A 19,182-nucleotide genomic window follows, 5' to 3' on the forward strand; every position below is an offset into this window, starting at 1 on the left:
CAGGGCTAGCTTGGTTCTAATCTTGATAAAGCTATTTGCTTTATCAAGGTTGCAATAATCTTGTACATATGTCACCTCAAACATATGCAAAGTGTGTCTGTAAAATAAATTTCCAGAATGAAGATCGCTGGATCTGAGGATGTACGCATTTGTAGTTTTACTAGCTGTTGTTAGGTAGCTATTATTAACATAAGCTCACAGGGAAACAGCAGGCCTTCCTGACCTCTCCATTGGATGTCTCAGGGACAGGGCAAACTTGACTCTTCCCAAGCAAAATGCTTGGCTCCTCATTTCCCCACAAAGTTGTCTCTCTCCTCTCTTCTCTCTCCCCTCTCATAAATGGCACCAGCATCTACTGAGTTACTCTGGCCAGAAACCTGGTGGCCATCCTTGACTCCTCCCTTATGCCCTACCCACATCTACTCCATCAGCACTTCCTATCAATCTCCAAAACATCGAGATTTTTCTCTTTTTCTCTAGAGCCGCCACGCGGTCTGGTCACCAGCATCTCACACTGGGATGACCCCAAAGGCCTCCTCGCTTGTCCCACCACTTGTCCTCTCCCCCTCTCGCACCAGACATCAGGGCTTCCCACAGGCTTAGCACAGAGTCCAGACCACTCCCCGTGGCCCTGAGGGCCCTGCACGGTCCGGTCGCTGCTGACCTTCCATCCACTGATCTTTTCCTCCCCTGGACTGGGGCTTTTCTTTGTTTCCGATAAACACCCAACTCCTGACTCAGGACCTTCACACACAATGTTTCCTCTGCCTGGAAAGTCACCCCCCGCCCTCAGTCCCTCAAGTGTCAGGTTTAGCATCACCACGTCTGAGAGGCTGTCTTATAGAAAGTCCGTCCCTATCCAACGTTCTGTTTTTGCCTCTGATTTGTTTCCCTCATTGCCATTTATTATTTTATGTATTTATCTGTTTAAGTTTGTCTCTGTGTCTTGCCCCCTGTCAACTTTATGAAAGCAGCAGGGCCTGGAACACAGAAGGCATTCAAATATTTGTTGAGTAAGCGCACGAACACATTTGACATCCCTAAGCCTCCTTTCTCCATTTATGAAATAACAGTTACCTCAGTGTGTTGTGATGGTTCTGAGTAAAGTCCCTGGCACAGAAGTCATTTTTTACAAGTATTTAATTTATCACAAACTTCTTAAAAAATAAGCCCCAAAATCTCATTAAGAAATATATTTCCAAAAAAATTGCTTTTACGTTTTATAATTACTTATCAAAAAATTGTAAGTTTTAATGTTGTTTTAACCATTTATATATTAATAACTAAATGTAGAAGAAAACAAATGAAATACTCAGAGCCTAAGGTCACAGGAAATTTTCTGTTTTTAACTTCTATGTACTATAACCAAGCTTTGTTACAGAGATATATTATAGGGTATCAGTAAAATTTTTTCAGCATAAAATATAATAATTAAGATAAAATTCTGTTGGGGGAGTAGAATGGAAATATGAGTTCAAGCAGAAAAGGGTATATGGTATGCGACACATAAGATTAAAAATATGCAAAGGGTGCTTTAGTTTTTCAAAATTCTTCTAGGAGGCATTCAAGCAATAAAATATGAAGATCTCAGGAGAGCTGGACCAATATTTAATATTACTGAGTTCTCCCTGAGCTTGTTTGCCGTCTAAACAATAAGAGGCTAGGCTAAGAGTCCATAATGGAGGGCCAGTTATGTACATAAACTACAGTGTGTCTATTCAATGGAATACATGCAGCTGTTAAAAAAAATGTAAAACTACATTGCATCAATAAAGGAAATCTCTAAGACATAATCAGTGATAAAAGAATATGTACATGTTCCTATATATATAAAGAGAAAAGGGGGATACAAACATTCACAAATGTATGTGTATAAAGTTGTGGAAAGATATACAGAAAACTGATTAATAGGGGCTGGACTGGGGAGAGGGTCTGGGGGGCGGGGCTCAAGGCTCACTTTTCACGGTGTTCCCTTCTGTGCTTTTTAAATGTACCACCACCTCCATGTCATTACTTTTACTTAAAATTTTAAAAAGCTAATTGACAGAAGTATTGTGGTACACCTCGGGGGCTGAGTAGACGGGCTCTAAGGTCCCTTCCAGCTGCGAGTCTCAGACCGGGTAATGGAAAAACACGGTGACGGCAGACGGCAGCCCCAGCTGCGTTCACGCCCTTTCTCGGGGCTACTCTCGGGAAGGAGGGGGTTTGGCAGAAATGTCCAGTGCAGGAACAGCTGTGGCCAATGTCTGTTACTGCCCAGCCTGGAAAGACGCTCTCTGCCTTATATTAACAACCTTCCAGAGCAAACTAGAAGCCAGGTTCCTGACACCTTCCAGGTCCCCTTGGAAAATTCAGAGGTGGAATCTCAAATCTGTCCAGTTCACTCTGTCTCTCTTCCATTCCCAAACCATCCTTCCAAAAAAAGTACTGAAGCAACTAAACTACCGGCTTTGAGTTTCATTTCCGAATGAGCTTGCTTTGCCAGTTCCATAGGAAAACGACCTCCCTCTCTAACCGTTCCTACCTGAATACCGGGCCAGTAGGCCTCCAAGGACTGGAAGACCGGCATGGACACGGTCCCCTTGTACATCTGCACCCACAGGTACCAGTCATCGAAGCGGGTGTAATTCCGGATGGCTTTGTTATATTCTGCAGTGGAGATGGGATAATGGACATGTCAGTGATTAGGGAGACAACAGGCAGCCCTTGGTGACTGAAGTGGGGACTCGAACTTTGGAAGGATCATGTGATGGTTTAGCCTCAAAGCAGACTAGGAAGCAATGAGGCAGAGAGGAAGGAGCATGGGGTCTGGAGTCAAACTTCTGGGCTCAAATTCTAGCTCCAGATTCACCACGTGCCAGCTGTGACCACGGGTAAGCTTTCCCCTCTTAAGCCTCAGCTCATGATCTGGATAGTAAGGAAAGCAATGTTCTGTGCCTCTTAGGGTTGTCCAGCCATTTAGTCACCCAACAATATGCACTAAGCACCTATTACAATGCCAGGCACCCAGGGGTGGCAAATAAGACTAAGAAGGTTCTCAGCCTTCAAGGAGCTTACATTCTAGTGGGAACTTGAACTTACACCTCCCCCTAAACTGTAAACTCATGAGGGCCAGGACTTTTTTTTGTTGACTGCAGAATCCCCAATACTAAGATAGTACACAATAAATACGCACAATACTCTCTGAAAAAATGAAACACCAAATACACATGCAAATAAATAAGACAATCTTACCCAGTGTTATAAGGAACAAATAAAACAGTCCATGCTCAGTGCTTGGCACAGCACTTGACCTGTCACTGGTACTCAAGAAATATTTGCTGAACAAATGAATGGTGGCTATAATAATAATTATTAGGTGCTCAACAATTCTTCCACATCATTATTAGTAGTGGCTAAGGGCCTGGAGGGTAACATGTTTTTACTCAACAGGCATTAATCTACAACCTACCTCATGCGAAGCATTGTGGGAAATACAAAGATGAAGAAGGCATGGATGCTGTAACTGTGAGTGACAGCTGACTGCAAGAGAGAGGCTGAAGGCCTTAAATTCTGAGGAAGGATTAAGCTACCACTTGGGCAAGGTGACATTTCAGCTGGGCCTTGAAGGTTAAATAGAATTTGGGTGCATGAAGACAGGAAATAAAGGTATTCCAGGCAAAAAAAAATGCATGTGCAATGGCCAGGAAATAAAAAATCCAGGGCCACCCACAGAGAATGCAGCACAGTTCACCAGCTCTTGTAAGAAGGCAGCAAGAGGTGTAGTGGGCATCAAGTGGGCAGCATACATGCACGGTGACTTCAGACCTGGGTATTCAGAACTGATTCTCTACGCACTCGGGAGCAACTGAAAGTTTATAAACAAACCACCTGTCAATAGGAAAAATCATGGAGAAAGCCCCTTACCCTGCCTTTACCTAGGAACATGGCCATGAGCTTCTTATCCTGAAGCAGGATGGCTCCTTTCACCAGGTACTCAAAGTAGGAGTCCACGCCAGCCCCGATGCCTGCGTCCTGGGCCACCCACTTGCCAGTGAGCACGTCAATGTGGTTGCCGACCTAGGAGAGAGACAAGTGTCCCGACAGAGGGCCCAAGATGAAACAAGGCCCTCTCCGCACCCCTTACTGCCTAGTGAGATAAGGCAGGCACCCCAGTGCTTCTTTGGGAGACACACAGGCTATCGGGGTACAGGGTTGGGGGGTCCAGGCTGCATCATGGCCAGCCCTCCTGCACAGATATGCAGCCTTCCTGCATGGATACACATGTGACTGAGTGCAGATGCACGTCTTGCACATGTATGAGGACTTAATATCCACACTGAGCAAAAACAAAACAAACCCCCCCAAAAACAATGATTTGAAGTGTTTATCCCCTGTCTCCAGTGAGTGTGACCTGGGAGATGAGAACCTGCTGTTCCCACAATCGGTCTCAGATTTCTGAGACCCAGTGTTACAGGGGCGTCCAACCCATGGCCCAGGACAGCTATGCATGCAGCCCAACACAAAATCATAAATTTACTTAAAACCTTTATTTTGCTCATCAGTTTGTGTATTTAATAGGAAGCTCAAGACAACTCTTCTTCTTCCAGTGTGGCCCAGGGATGCCAAAATCTTGGACACCCCTGAAGACACAAGACATACTTAACATCTTTCCCTAAATCAACTCAGGGAGGACAACCAAGAAACAGGGGGAGTGGATGCCCGTGAGGAGAGGAACTGGGTAGCTGGGGACAGGAGTTAGAGGACCCTCACAGGTGTCACTGGGTACTTTCTTTGTATCCTTTGACTTGTGAACCATGTGACTGATAAAACCATGTTTAAATAAAATCTAAAACGTTTAAATGAAGAAATGTGTTGTCCATATGACTTAGATCCTGATGGAAACTGATAACTTCATCTGTTACTCAGAGAAACTGCGAACTGTGCTGTGTGAGTTTGGGTCCTCCCAGGAGCAGGTCCTCAGCAGGGAAGAGGGCAAGTAGTTGATTTTGAAAGTGAGTTCCTGGAAACACCAGCAGAGGAAGCAGAAAGGCAGGCAGGAAGGTGAGGCAGCCCCCAGAAGGCGTGCCATCGGGCAAGCTACCACCATGGGAACTGGAGCGCGATGCCAAGGGGCAGCTCTGGCAGTGCACGCAGAGCAGGCGCCTCTGCGTGATTTCAGCCGAGGGACGGAGACCTGGGAGATTACCCGCAAATTCCCATCAGTACTCACTGACTGGGAACTGCTCCAGGGCTAGCATTAAGTCCTGATACTTCCAGTGGAAGGAAAAGAGCAGGATCCAGACAGGAGAAAAAGCTGATAAGCAAAGAAACACGGGTGATGGTGGTCAGAAGCCAAGCCAGTGTGCACGAAAGTGGTAAGGGCTGAGAGGACATGGGCAAGGCACCCACAGGGTCCACAAGGGCTCCAGGGCTCGAGATAAAACTACCTGTGCTGGACTTAATAACAGAGTGACTATAGGTCTCCAGAGGGGCATGCTTTTAAGGGATTTTCAAGGATTCCTCATAAGAGTTTCACTTTCAAACTTAGAATTAGACTTTGCATAAAATGTGCCTCCGTCTGAATCACTTTCAATTAATAGTCTTTATAAGTCAATGACTCAGCAAAAAGAGGTATTCATACATCATCATCACTACTGAAGCAACTGAGGATCCGAGAGGTTGAGCAACTTGCTCAGGGTCACACAGTTTCGATGTAGCAAGGCCTCAGCTCAAAACATGCTTTGACTAAATCTAATGCTATTTCCTGCACAGCTTTGGTTAAATTACTGTTTTACTAGATTATACAGTTTAGGAGTGAAACTGACCTTAGAAATCAACTGGCCCAAGTGTGTTAAGTTGCCACGAGTTAACAGGTATTAGAGAGGAAGGGGAAGCTCTGGGGTCAAATAAGTTTGGGAAATGTTGAGTTAAGCAAAGCTGAATAAATTTATCTGCCATAGGACTTAACATCTTTAGCCTGCTCATGTTCATCATGACTTCTCCCGGCTTCCCCCCCAAAAAGATACTATATATAGTATTCCCCCAACTTAATTAACTGGGAATTGCTTTTTCACGGAATAACCATTCATCATCTCCCAGAACTAGTGTTCTAAGAAACACAGTTTTACAAGCAAAAATACACAGTGAAAATGAGGGCCAGGTGGGCTGACGATCTGAGGTCACCAAATGAGTTAGGGGCATGAAGCACATGACCCACTCCCCAGCAATCAGAGAAATTCAAGAAGTCAAAGCTTAACACAGTCCCTTTCCCTACCAAAGGATGTTCTCCTCTCATGCTCTCTGCACCTCTGTGCCAAAACATGAAGTGGACGCTTGGTCTGTTTCCAGTGCCATGAGCCTAAGTCCTGGACCACTCCTGAGGTCATCCTCAGTTGCCTTTGGCTGCACTGCAACTTGTTGCTCAGAGCCCTGAGCCTCATAAACAGGGGCCAAGGTGGCCAACTTGACTCTGATGGGAAGAGTGCAGCCAACCTACCAGCCCGATGTCTGACCGGCTCTCCCAGAGACGCATCAGGGCCACTCTGGCCACGTCTTCGAACACAGGGTCACCGGTGAGGCTGCTCAGGGTGGCAAATTCCACAATGAAGGTCCCGATCCCTGCCGTACAGGTGACAGGGGTCTCTCCCGGGTTCACGCCATGAAGCAGGTTCACCGTTCCATATGGCATGCCAGTGGGGGTCTGAAAAGCTGAATGATCACAACATTATGACCCCGGACAGGAGCAGGGAGCTAGGGATGGCTAGATACCGGCCCAAAGCCTGCTGCCTTGGCCAGCGCTTCCTCTTTATCTCCTGGGCCATCCACTAGAGACTCGGCCAGAGAAGGACAGATGTCACTGGAGGGCTCTCGGAGGCCATGGAAGCCGGCCGCTGTCAAACACTGTTCCCAAGGACCCTCGGGCTCTCGCCCACGATGCAGAGGAAAGCAGAGGGCTGCTCTCTAGGCCGTCTAACGCTACACATGCTCCTGCGGACACAGCAGCTCTACCTTTACCTATTTTACATGTTGCCTTCAGAGGCCAGGCAGGCCACTCAGTGTGAAGCAGGCAGGGTTTGGACTGAGGGGAATGATGGGGCTTGTGGCACCCTGAAGAGCAAGCCCCCTCAGAAGCCATTCGTATGCTTTTAATTTTTAATTTCAGTTTTATTGAGATAAAATTGACATATAGCATAATAACCTAACTTACATATATTGTGAAATGATTACCACAATCAATTTTGTTAACCTCCATCATCTCATACAAATACAAAAAGAAAAAAGTTTTTTTCCTTGTTGAGAACTTTTAGAATCTACTCTCTTAGCAATTTACAAACACATCATACCGCGGTGATAACTATTGTCGTCCTATTGTATGTTACACCCCAATTCTTTTTTTAAAATTTTTTTAGATTTTTATTTATTTTCAGAGAGAGAGGGAGGGAAGGAGAAAGAGAGGGAGAAACACATCAATATGTGGTTGCCTCTCATGCACCCCCTACAGGGGACCTGGCCTGCAACCCAGGCATGTGCCCTGACTGGGAATCAAACCAGCCACCCTTTGGTTCGCAGGCCTGCACTTAGTCCACTGAGCTACAACAGCCAGGGCACATCCCCAATTCTTATTTATCTTGTAACTAAAGGTTTGTGTCTTCTGATTCCTCCCATATACTTTTTTAAACCCCATTTTGACCAAATGAAACGTATCTACACACCTAAACACAGGACCCAGTTTGAGATTCCATCTTTAAATAAAGAGCTTAGGGGCTAAATTATTATATTTTTTAAAAATAGACATCAACCACTAAACTGCTGAGATGGTCCAACCTCAGTTCATAGGTAGGAAAAGTCATGCTGGCAAGGAAGTGACTCAAAGGTCACACAAAGAAAGCCACACAGAGCTGGGATGGGAATGCCGGCCGTGTCCCCACTCCTTTTCCCTCTCCCCACAAGCCCAACGTTCTGCCCACCCCTCCCCACTACTTTCCGATTCAAGGCAAGGAATGAGACAGGCAGAGATTTCCTCTCCAGGCCAAAAGGTCAAACTACCCACAGCAGCCTGTGCGTCACCAAACTGTGAACAAACTCATCAAAACCTCCAAGGGCTACAAGGTTCAGCAACTTGGCTGTAGACGAGAAGCTTGCTATCTGGCAGGCGTGAGGGGCAAGCAAGGAGAATGAGAGCCACAACCCAGAAGGGCTCAAAGGAGTATTTCTGAAAAGTTAGGCAGTGTTCATAAGAGAGGGAATGAAAACATTCTATTTCTTGACCTAAACGGTAGATACACTGGTGCTGGCTCCAATATGCATGTTTCGATACGGACATTTCTCAGGACAAAAGTTTCTTAAATGGCACAAAAAAAGAAGGGAGCAGCCAGGCAGAGTTTCCTCTGGGGATGGATCGCACTGGACATGATGTCTGTAAGGAGACACTCAGACCATGAGCCATGAGAGAGATCTGAGCCCAGCTCGATCCCTCTCCTCAGTCCTCCCCCCACGACGACAGGCAAGGACTGTGTGAAAGGGAGAAGTGAGGCGGCCAAGAGGCTGGTGGAAAGCACAGCATGATGCGTCTGGGTGTGAACGGCCCTTGGCCTCTGCCACACCCCGAAGAGAACAGAGTGTCCAGCCGATGCTGTCAAGGCCAGCTGCTGCCACACCAGACAAACAGACTGAGGCTTGGCCTGCAGCCCTGCACTCAGCTTAGCTAAAAACAAGCACCTCTTATTTCGATGACATTTGAGGTTCTCCAAGCACTTTCTCCTTTCTGACCCCGTTCAATGCCTCCCCAAAACCAAATGTTACTAAGCAATGAATGGGTTAACAATGAGATTAAGAAAGAAATCAAAAGACACCTTGAACTAAATGAAAATGAGAAGATGAAGCTCAGAATCTATGGGACACAGCAAAAGCAGTCTCAAGGGGAAATGTATAGTATTACGGGCCTATCTCAGCAAACAAGACAGACTCCCGGTCAAGACGGAGGCGTAGGCAGACATGCGTTGCCGCCTTGTACAACCATAAGAAGGATTACTACGAATTTCGAAATGAAAAACACACAGAACTGCCAGAAAACTGAACTGCACGGAAGTCCAACAAACAAGGATTTAAAGAAGCTATATTCATCCAGGCAGGTAGGTATGAGGGGTGGAGATGGGAAGCCAGGGCACAGAGGATGTGGTGTGGTGGCAGCGAGCCAGCAGTGGTGAGGTGGCAGCGGCAGCCAGTGGAATGGACAGTCCCACATTCACCTGTGGTGGACAAAAATCAGGGGGGCACCTTGCACGCAAATGATCCCAGGCCCAGTCCAGACCACGCAGCCCAGGGTTCCAGCACCAGGAAAAATAAAGCCTCATAACTTCTGGCTATAAAAACCAGTGGGGGATGAGGAGGCAGAATAAACTTCTGGTTTCTCAGGAGAGTCCAGAACATTTGCAAACCCACCCACTCTGCGAACCACAACCAGGGCAGCAGCTGAAAAGGCACCGGTCACATATGGGAAGTGGGTGAACTGAGTGGAAATAAGGTGAGTGCCAGGTGAGCCCCCAGAAGTCAGCTAGCAGCAGCACTGTCCCCTCTTCAACCCTTCCCCCACTCCGCACAGAACCACAAAGTGGTAAAGCAGGCGGCCTGCCCTGGCAAATGCCCAAGTCTCCGCCCCATACAATTTAACGGGTGTACTAAGACAGGACGTCAAAGAGGCTCTACCTAGCACACAGACAAAGGGAGGCTGCCAAATGGGGAGACAAAGAAATGTGGCCCAAATGAAGGAACTGAACAGAACCCCAGAAAAAGAACTAGGTGATGTTCTAGGTGGGGATAGCCAACCTATCAGACTCAGAGTTTAAAACAGTGGTGATCAGAATGCTCAGAGATCTCAATGAATATGGGAAGAGCATAATAAAAGAAATGAAGGCTACACTATGAGAAATAAAAAAATCCACAGGAAACCAACAGCGAAGGGATGGAACCTGGGATTCAAACAACAATTTGGAACATAAGGACGATATAAACATTCAACCAGAACGAAATGAAGAAACAAGAATTCAAAAAAATGAGGAGAGTTTAAGAAGACTCTGGGATGTCTCCAAAAGGGCAAATCATAGGGGTGCCATAAGGAAGAGCAAGAAACTGAAAACTTATTTGAAAAAATAATGAAGGAAAATTTCCCTAATTTGTCAAAGGAAATAGACATACAAGTCCAGGAGCACAGAGTCCAAAACAAGTTGGACCCAAAGAGGACCACACCAACACACATCATAATTAAAATGCCAAAGGTTAAAAATAAAGACAGACTCTAAAAGCAGCAAGAGAAAGGCAAAGAGTTACCTACAAAGGAGTTCCCATAAGACTATCAGCTGATTTCTTAAAAGAAACTTTGCAGGCAAGAAGGGACTGGCAAGAAGTATTCAAAGTCATGAAAGGCAAGGACCTATATCCAAGATTACTCTATCCAGCAATGCTATAATTTAGAATGGAAGGGCAGATAAAGTGTTTCCCAGACAAGATAAAACTAAAGAAGTTCATCATCATCATGCCCTTATTATAGGAAATGTTAAAAGGACCTAAGAAAAAGAAGATCAAAACTATGAACATTGAAATGACAACAAACTCACAATTATCAACAACTGAACCTAAAAAGCAAAAACAAAAACTAAGCAAACAACTAGAACAGGAACAGAACCATAGATATGGAGACCATTTGGAGGGTTATCAGCTGGCGGGGGGTAAGGGAGAGAATGAGCAAAATGTGTAGGGATTTAGAAGCAGAACTGGGTAGGTACAAAATAGACAGGGAGAGGTTAAGAACAGTATAGGAAATGGAGAAGCCGAGAAACTTATATGCATGACCCATGGACATGAACTAAGGGGAAGGGTCAGTGAAGGGAACATGGGTACCAGGCAGAGGGGGAAAAATGGGGAAAAGTCAGGACAACTGTAATAGCATAATCAATGCTATTGATTATGCTATTAAGTATATAAATATACTTAAAAAAAAAGAAGTACAAATAGGTAGTTCCAGAATAGCCATGGGGATATAAAGTACAGTATAGGAAAGGGAGTAGCCAAAGAATTTATATGCATGATCCATAGACATAACAAATGTGTGGGGACTGCCTGAGAGAATGGGGGGGTGCTTGGTGGAGGCAGACAAGGGGAGAAAAATCAGGACAACTATAACTGTATAATCAATAAAACATAATTAAAAATATATTCTAAAACTAAAACAAAATTGAAACTTGGTTCAGTTACTGGAAAGTAACTGAAATATGTTTGATTCACATACAGAACTGGGGTATGTGAATTTACTTTTTCAACTGCACATTTTATAAAATCTAAATAAACATTCAAAGAAAATAAAATACCAAATAAATAAATAAATAAACATTCACTATTTCTGATGAAAATCTAACATCCAAATCAGGATGTGCTGTAAATGTAACTTACATACCACAATGTAAAGACCTAGTATGAAAAAAATCCCATTAACAATTTTTATACTGATTAAATGTTAAAATAATAACAAATTTGAAATATCTTAGATTGAATAAATTATTAAAATTTAACAAAAAGAAACAAGAAAAACCTCAAATAAGTAATCTAGCTTTACACACTTAAAGGAACTTAAAAAAGAACAACAAACAAAGCCCAAAATGAATTGAAGAAAGGTAATAAATGAAATACAGTGAATAAAACAATACAGAAAATCAATGAAACCAAGAGCTGGTTCTTTGAAAAGAGAACAAGACTGACGAACCTTTCATGAGACCCATCAAGAAAAAAGAGAGAGGACCCAAATACATAAAATCAGAAGTGAAAGAGGAAAAGTAACAACTGACACCAAAGAAACACAAAGGGTTGTAAGAAACTATTATGAACAACCATATGCCAATAAGTTGGACAATCTGGACAAAATGGATAAATTCCTAGAAACATACAATCTGTCAAAACTGAATCAGGAAGAATCAGAAATCTGAATAGACAGATTACAACCAGTGAAATTGAAGCAGTAATCAAAAACCTCCCAACAAACAAAAATCCTGGACCGGATGGCTTCACAAGTAAATTTTACCAAACATTCAAATAAGAACTAACACCTATCCTTCTCAAACTACTGCAAAAAATTCAAGAGGAGGGAAGACTCCCAAGCTTATTTTATAAGGTCAGTATTATCCTAATTCCAAAACCAGATAAAGACACTACAAAGAAGGAAAATTACAGGCCAATATCCCTGATGGACATAGATGCTAAAATCCTCAACAAAATATTAGCAAACCAGATCCAGTAATACATTAAAAAGATCATACACCATGATCAAGTGGGATTTATTCTGGGGATGCAAGGCTGGTACAATATCCACAAATCAATAAGCACAATATACCACATAAACAAAACAAAGGATAAAAACCATACATCAATATCAGTGGATACAGAAAAAGCACTTGATAAAATATAGCACCCATTTATGATAAAAACTCTAAGCAAAGTAGGAATATAGGAAACATACCTCAACGTAATAAAGGCCATATATGACAAACCCACAAACAATATCGTACTTAATGGGCAAAAACTAAAAGTATTTCTCTTAAGGTCAGGAACAAGACAGAGATGTTCACTTTTACCAATATAGTAGTAGAAGTCCTAGCCACAGCAATCAGACAAGAAGAAGAAATAAAAGGCATCCAAATTGGAAAGGAAAAAGTATTATTTGCAGATGACATGATACTGTATATAGAGAACCCTAAAGATCCCACCAAAACCCACTAGAACTGATAAATGACTTCAGTAAAGTAGCAGGATACAACAAAAATATCCAGAAATCAGTTGCATTTTTATACACTAATAATGAACTATCAGAAAAGAAAACTAAGAAAACAATCTCACTTACAATTGCATCAAAAAAATACCTAGGAATAAATTGAACTAAGGGTATAAAAGACCTGTACTCAGAAAATTATAAGACACAGAAGAAAGAAACTAAAGAAGGTACAAATAAGTGGAAGCATATACCATGTTCATGGATAAGAAGAATTAACATCATTAAAATGTTCATGCCCCCCAGCTGGTATGGCTCAGTGGATTGAGCATGGGTGAACCAAAGGGTTGCCAGTTCAATTCCCAGTCAGGGCACATGCCTGAATTGCAGGCCAGGTCCCCAGTAGGGGGTGTGTGAGAGGCAATCACACATTGATGTTTTTCTCCCTCTCTTTCTCCCTCCCTTCCCCTCTCTCTAAAAATAAATGAATAAAATTTAAAAAAATGTTCATGCTACCCAAAGCAATCATAGATTCAATGAAATTCCCATCAAGATACCAATGGTGTATTTCACAGAACTAGAACAAATATTCCATAAATTTATGTGAAACCACAAAAGACCCTCAAGACAGCAATCTTGAGAAAGAATAAAGCCGGAAGAATCATGCTACCTGATATCAAACTATATACTATAAGCCACAGTGATCAAAACAGCATAAAAACAGACACACAGATCAATGGAACAGAATAGAAAGCCCAGAAATCAACCCATACCTTTATGGTGTATTAATATTTGACAAAAAAGGCAAGAACATACAACAGGGTAAAGATAGTCTATTCAATAAATGGTGGTGGAAAAAATGGACACATATGTGCAGAAAAATGAAACTAGACCACTTTTCTTATACCACACACAAGAATAAACTCAAAATGGATTAAAGACTTCAAAGTTAGGCTCAAAACCATAAAAATCCTAGAAGAAAACATAGGCAGTAACATCTCAGACATTTCCCATAGAATTATTTTTTCTGATATATCTCTGGGCAAGGGAAACAAAAGAAAGAAAAACAAACAAATGGGACTATATCAAACTACAAAGTTTTCGGCACAGCCAAAAAAAAAAAAACATTAAGAAAATGAAAAGACAGCCCATTGAATGGAAAAACATATTTGCCAACGATACATCTGATAAGGGTTCAATATCCAGTATTGCCACCCTCATCTCCAGCAAGGGAAGCAGGACCTACTGAACTTCCTCTCCCTCCATCTCAGTGTGGGTCTTACCTGGGAGGAGTTTTCGGGCTGCCTCCTCGGCCAGCCTCAGGAGAGGTCCAGAGCAGGGCCATCCGGCCTCCACTTCCACCCCAGCCTTCTTTGACAGCAGGTGAGCAGACAGAAGTCCTCCTACCACTGCAGATGGAACAAAAAGCAAGTGTCAGAAACCCAGGGACCAGTGTTTCCCTTGAGAAAACTATAAACTAAACACTCTCACTGGTGGCTCACTGGGAAGGGGCTAGAGCCATCTAGTGAGAAGAATCCCTTAATTCCCCATATTCAAATAGTGTTAAGTTTACAAAGTTGTGTTCTCTTGGTTGGTCACAAAAACAATGGCTATCTTTTATTTTGTTTTTAAGTCCCTACTGTCTACCAAACACTAAGCACTATTGTCTCCTGTTTAGATGAAGATACTGAGGTTCAGAGAAGTAAAGGGACTTTCCCTGGGTATCCCGGTAGGTGGTAGAGCCAGCTCTGTCTGCCTCCACTTGGTCACTCCACCTCCCAACCCCTACCAAGACCTGGAGTGGGGAGAACGGTGGGCAGAGTAGTTTTTACCTTCACTTTATCAATTTAGCACATAATATTTAGGACTTATAAACAAAGGTTCTGTATCTGGAAATATGGCTAAATAGATACCATACAGACCCTCTCACTGACCAAAACTGGTGACCTTAAGCTGCAGTCTGTCCCCTCCTCTGGCAGACTGGAAATAAGAAACAAAGACAAGAACTACCCAAAGCAGGGAGTGTCATGAAAGACCCCCATGCATAATGATGGCATATGAAAGAAGTACATACTGTGTAAGAACAAATTAGAAATAAGCCTGACACACCTCCCATAGGGTACAGTAAGGAAAACATTCCATGCCTCGGATCTTGATGCCAAATAAAGGGGAAAAAAAATCTCCCCTAAGAATTAGTAACTACAGTTGGTACTCACTAAGTTTATAGCCTGAATTCACACCAACTGGGTTGTCTAGAAAACTTCAAAAATTTAGCAAAAAGTGGTTTTGGGAAGATAGTACCTCCAGCCACATGGCAGAAGTGAAGAAAAACTGTATCAGGAAGAACCTACCATCAACCCAGGCCTCAAAGAATCCCACAGGTGGGGTCTAGGGAATGAGTATACATTTAAAACTACATAAATCACAAAACATACAAAGAAACAAAGCATTATGAGTAAGAGCCAGCAGAAATGTCACTAGAACAAGACTTAACAACACTTCAGATACTGGAATTATCAGACACATGATACAAAATTATTACGTGTGATACAGAGGTGAGCAAAAGTAGGGTTACAGTTGTGAGTATGCAAAACAGACTTTATTCTTGTATTATTAGATATTAATTATTGTATTATTTTCCATACAAATAGCTGCAAACCTACTTTTGCCACGCTCTTTATATTTAAAGAGATAAAAGAAAGGTTGGAACATATTAGCAAGTAGCTAGAAATTATAAAAATGACCAAGCCTACTTATAAAAGAACTAAATAGAATTTCTAAAAGTAAAAAAATATATAACTGACATTTAAAATTACAGATAGGCTTAACAGCAGATAGGATATATCTGAAGAATTAGTGCACTTGAACACAAAACTCATAAAAATTATCCGAAATGCAACAAAGAGATAAGATGACTTGTAACAAACACAGAAGGGACTTGGAGCAAAAAGTTGTAATATATATCTGGCTGGAGTTCTAAAAGGGAAGAGGGAGGAAATGGGGGAAAGGCAACACTTGAGGAGAAAATAGTTACAAACTTTTTAAAACTCGTGAATGACACCAGTTCTCAGATCCAGGAACCCCAAGCGAGATAATAAAAAGAAACATTTACACATCTCACGGTAAAACTGCAGAATGCAGAAGGAAGAAAAAAGATCTCACAGCAGTCAGAGCCCATGTAAGAACAACTGCTAAACCCAGTGATGAGCACATCTGGTTCATTACACTATTTCCTCCACTTTTACATGTTTGAAAACTCCCATAACAAAAAATTGCTTAAAAGAGGGAGCTGCCAAGGTAAATACAACTGATCATCTACAAAGACATAAATTAAATTGGCAGATTACTTAACAATGACAATGAAACCAGAAGACAACAGAAAAATTTCTTCAATGTGCTAACAGAGAATAACTATCAACCTGGAACCATACGCCCTACAAAAACATGACCCCCAAAGGCGAAACAAATGCAGCGAGATAGACATTTTTATACAAATGAAAGCTGAGCAAGTTTGCCAAGAACACACCTGGACGAAAGGACGTTCTCAGAGAAGTACTCCAGATAGAAGGAAAGGGGTCGCAGAGGTAAGGTCTCAGACCCTACAGAACAGACAGTCAGAAAAGTGCTAAACAGATAGTAAGCCTAAACATCACCTGTATGGGACAATAGGAATGAAGGGAGGGCTTCAAACAAAGAATTTCCACAGCCTACAGGTCAGGACACCCTCAGAGCCAGGTTCTGTACCATTCAGGAGGAGAATGAAGATCTTCATTAACTTTACGTTTTGTTATGTTTGTTAAATGTTCTAGGAAAACTATTTAAAAACCTAGATATTAGCCCTGGCTGGCATAGCTCAGTGGATTGAGCGCGGGCTGGGAACCAAAGTGTCCCAGGTTCGATTCCCAGCCAGGGTACATTCCTGGGTTGCAGGCCATAACCCCTAGCAACCGCACATTGATGTTTCTCTCTCTCTCTCCCTCTCCCCCCCCCTTCCTTCCCTCCCTAAAAAATAAATAAATAAAATCTTTAAAAAAAAATTAAAAAAAAAAACCTAGATATTATGCATAATATCTAAATTAGTAAAAGGAAAATAAAATGAGGGGGGAATCAGTCTAAAGAAGGCACAAAAGAGGAGAGAGAAACAGAACAGAGATAATGGGGCAAATAGCACAAAAAAGAATCACAGAAATGAATGTAAACATGCCAGTAATTATTGTAAATGCAAATGGATTAAGTGCTTCAGTTAAGAGATTGTCAGAATAGATAAACAAAATATGCAACTTACAAAAGACATAGCGAATCACAAAAATACAGAAAGACTGAAAGTAAAAGGGGAGGAAAACGTATATGGGGCAAATGCTGACCAAAAGAAAGCTGGTATAATTGCATTCACACCCGAGACAAAGGGGTATGAACAGCCGTATTTCCAGGTGACAGACTGGGCTCAAGCTGTGGGACACAGCAAGGAGCATGCCCTCACACTCGGGTCTTATCCCTGAACCCGGGTGGTATACCACGCTGTCTCTCTGCAGCATCATCTTTTAAAAGGTTGTATTTATCACATTTCTGTAATGTAAGTGTCATTGCAAAAAAAATACAAATAAAGATGGGCAAAATAAGGGGGGAGAACATAACTCTGCCATCCGGAGGTGCGGCTGTTGAACCACTGGCGGTCCACAGGCTCACTGAAAATAATAGCTGGGCTAGCTTCGTAGGAGTCATTGGAAACTGGCTAAACATATTGACTCTAGGGCCCAACCCAGGGGTCACAGTTTGTTGGTTTAAGGAGGAGCCAAGACAGGTGAACTTTAAAAGGTCACAGGTGGTGCTGATGGATCCCCAGGTTTGGGAGCTTAGTACTCGAGACTAGCATTGTGTAATACGGCCATCATTAACCACATGTCACTACTGAGATTTAAATTCATTAAAATGAAATGATGTTACAGATTCAGTTCTTCTTCAGCTGCAGCAGACACATTTCAAATACTCAATAGCCACATGTGGCTCGTGGCTACCGTACCAGACAACATAGCTGTGAAACTTCCATCATTGCAGAAAGTTCTAATGGGTAGTGCTTCCTGTACGATAAACTCCAAGGCGAGGATCACCTCTTTCACATCAATGGCTGTGTGCTGAGCACCAAATATATGTCAAATACATGAGTAATTCTGGCATGTTTCTTTCCAGTCTTTTCCATCCCTGCTCATGTCTGAAACCAGCGAGGGATCCTGAGATCTCCCCTCTCTACCGTCCAGGAGGGAAGAAGAGCTGACAGTCACCAGTTTGGGCTGAGTGCCTTGGCAGGGTCAGCGCTTGGCAGGGTGAGTGCCAATTTACCATGTCCTGGTTTATACAGAGGCAAGAACTCCACGCTCTCTTTTCCAAAGGCCATAGAAGGCAACCCTTACCTCGGATGTTGGTTTCAAACACAGAGGCATTCACATCGATATCAAAGTCCAAGTTGTCCTGGAGCACTTCAACTACTCTTTGGAATTCTGAGACATTCCCCAAAATCTGGGAGGGAAGAGACACATGACAGTGAGGCCGTCTCAGGCTTGAAGGCATCGAAAATGTTGGATTATATCCCACACTGGTGTAGCCCTCGCTTATTCAATTTAAGACCTGCAGTTTCTGTTCTAGGACCAGTGACAGGTGAAGAAAACAATGACAGCTGAAATTCATAAAGACCTAAGATCAAGAGACTGGTTAGGAAAATTCCTGGGTACCAATTCAAGAGTATTCATTTAAATAATATAAACCTGTACAAAAACAATACAGACTGCATACCACATTAAGGAATTCTTAGTTTGCTACTTACAATAATTATGTTGTTTTTAACCTCTTTATATTCATCCTTGTGGAAAATACTGTGGGTCTGTTGGCCCACCACTGATTCCCAATCTTCTGTACCCCTGTAGCCTCCCAACATAGAGGCCAGAAGCCTACTTTGCTGCTAGAGATGATTGTGTTACCCAGTCCATTCTGAGCCTTGAGAAGTCTACTGGGGGCACTTCTGGGAAAGCTTCTTTTTCCATAGCAAAAAGGGGCAGACACAGCTAGTGTAGCTTTTACTATTCTTGTCTTTCTGCCTTGAAAACAGACTAGATTTCTGGCGCTGTGGCAGCCGTCTTAGACCACGAGGTACAAAGCATGAGAATGAAAGTCAACACACTAATGGTAGAATGGAAAGATACAAAGAGCCTGGGTCTCTGATGGCACAGTTGACCCAATGTTAGACATTACCTCCAAACTATTTATTACTTGAGAAAAATTAAACCCTCTCTGTTTAAACCATCACCCAATGCAATCCTGATACCTTTTCTTCTGATAAGAGCATCTCAATTTCCCCTTGAGGAATCACCCTTCTTCCACAGTTACTCTTATAGTTTGGGAAAGGCTGCCTCAATCCCCTCAGCTGCACAAATAGGCACTTGACCTGAACCAGA

The 19,182-nt window shown here is 42.7% G+C and overlaps 1 protein-coding gene across 2 annotated transcripts in view; it reads right to left on the minus strand.

The window, feature by feature from the left end:
- LOC114506646 (ER degradation-enhancing alpha-mannosidase-like protein 2) overlaps window positions 1-19,182 on the minus strand; it is a 30,316-nt gene that overhangs the window by 6,451 nt on the left and 4,683 nt on the right. For both annotated transcript variants that reach the window (XM_028524435.2, XM_036009749.1), the window contains exons 4-8: window positions 18,145-18,250; window positions 14,020-14,145; window positions 6,479-6,690; window positions 3,918-4,059; window positions 2,525-2,649 (exon numbers count right to left, since the gene is read on the minus strand). In XM_028524435.2, coding sequence (XP_028380236.1) covers window positions 2,525-2,649; window positions 3,918-4,059; window positions 6,479-6,690; window positions 14,020-14,145; window positions 18,145-18,250 — 711 coding nt within the window. The remainder of the gene's footprint in view (window positions 1-2,524; window positions 2,650-3,917; window positions 4,060-6,478; window positions 6,691-14,019; window positions 14,146-18,144; window positions 18,251-19,182) is intronic.

Source organism: Phyllostomus discolor, chromosome 9 (genome assembly GCF_004126475.2).
Source record: "Phyllostomus discolor isolate MPI-MPIP mPhyDis1 chromosome 9, mPhyDis1.pri.v3, whole genome shotgun sequence".
In the NCBI taxonomy this organism is placed as follows: Eukaryota; Metazoa; Chordata; class Mammalia; order Chiroptera; family Phyllostomidae; genus Phyllostomus; species Phyllostomus discolor.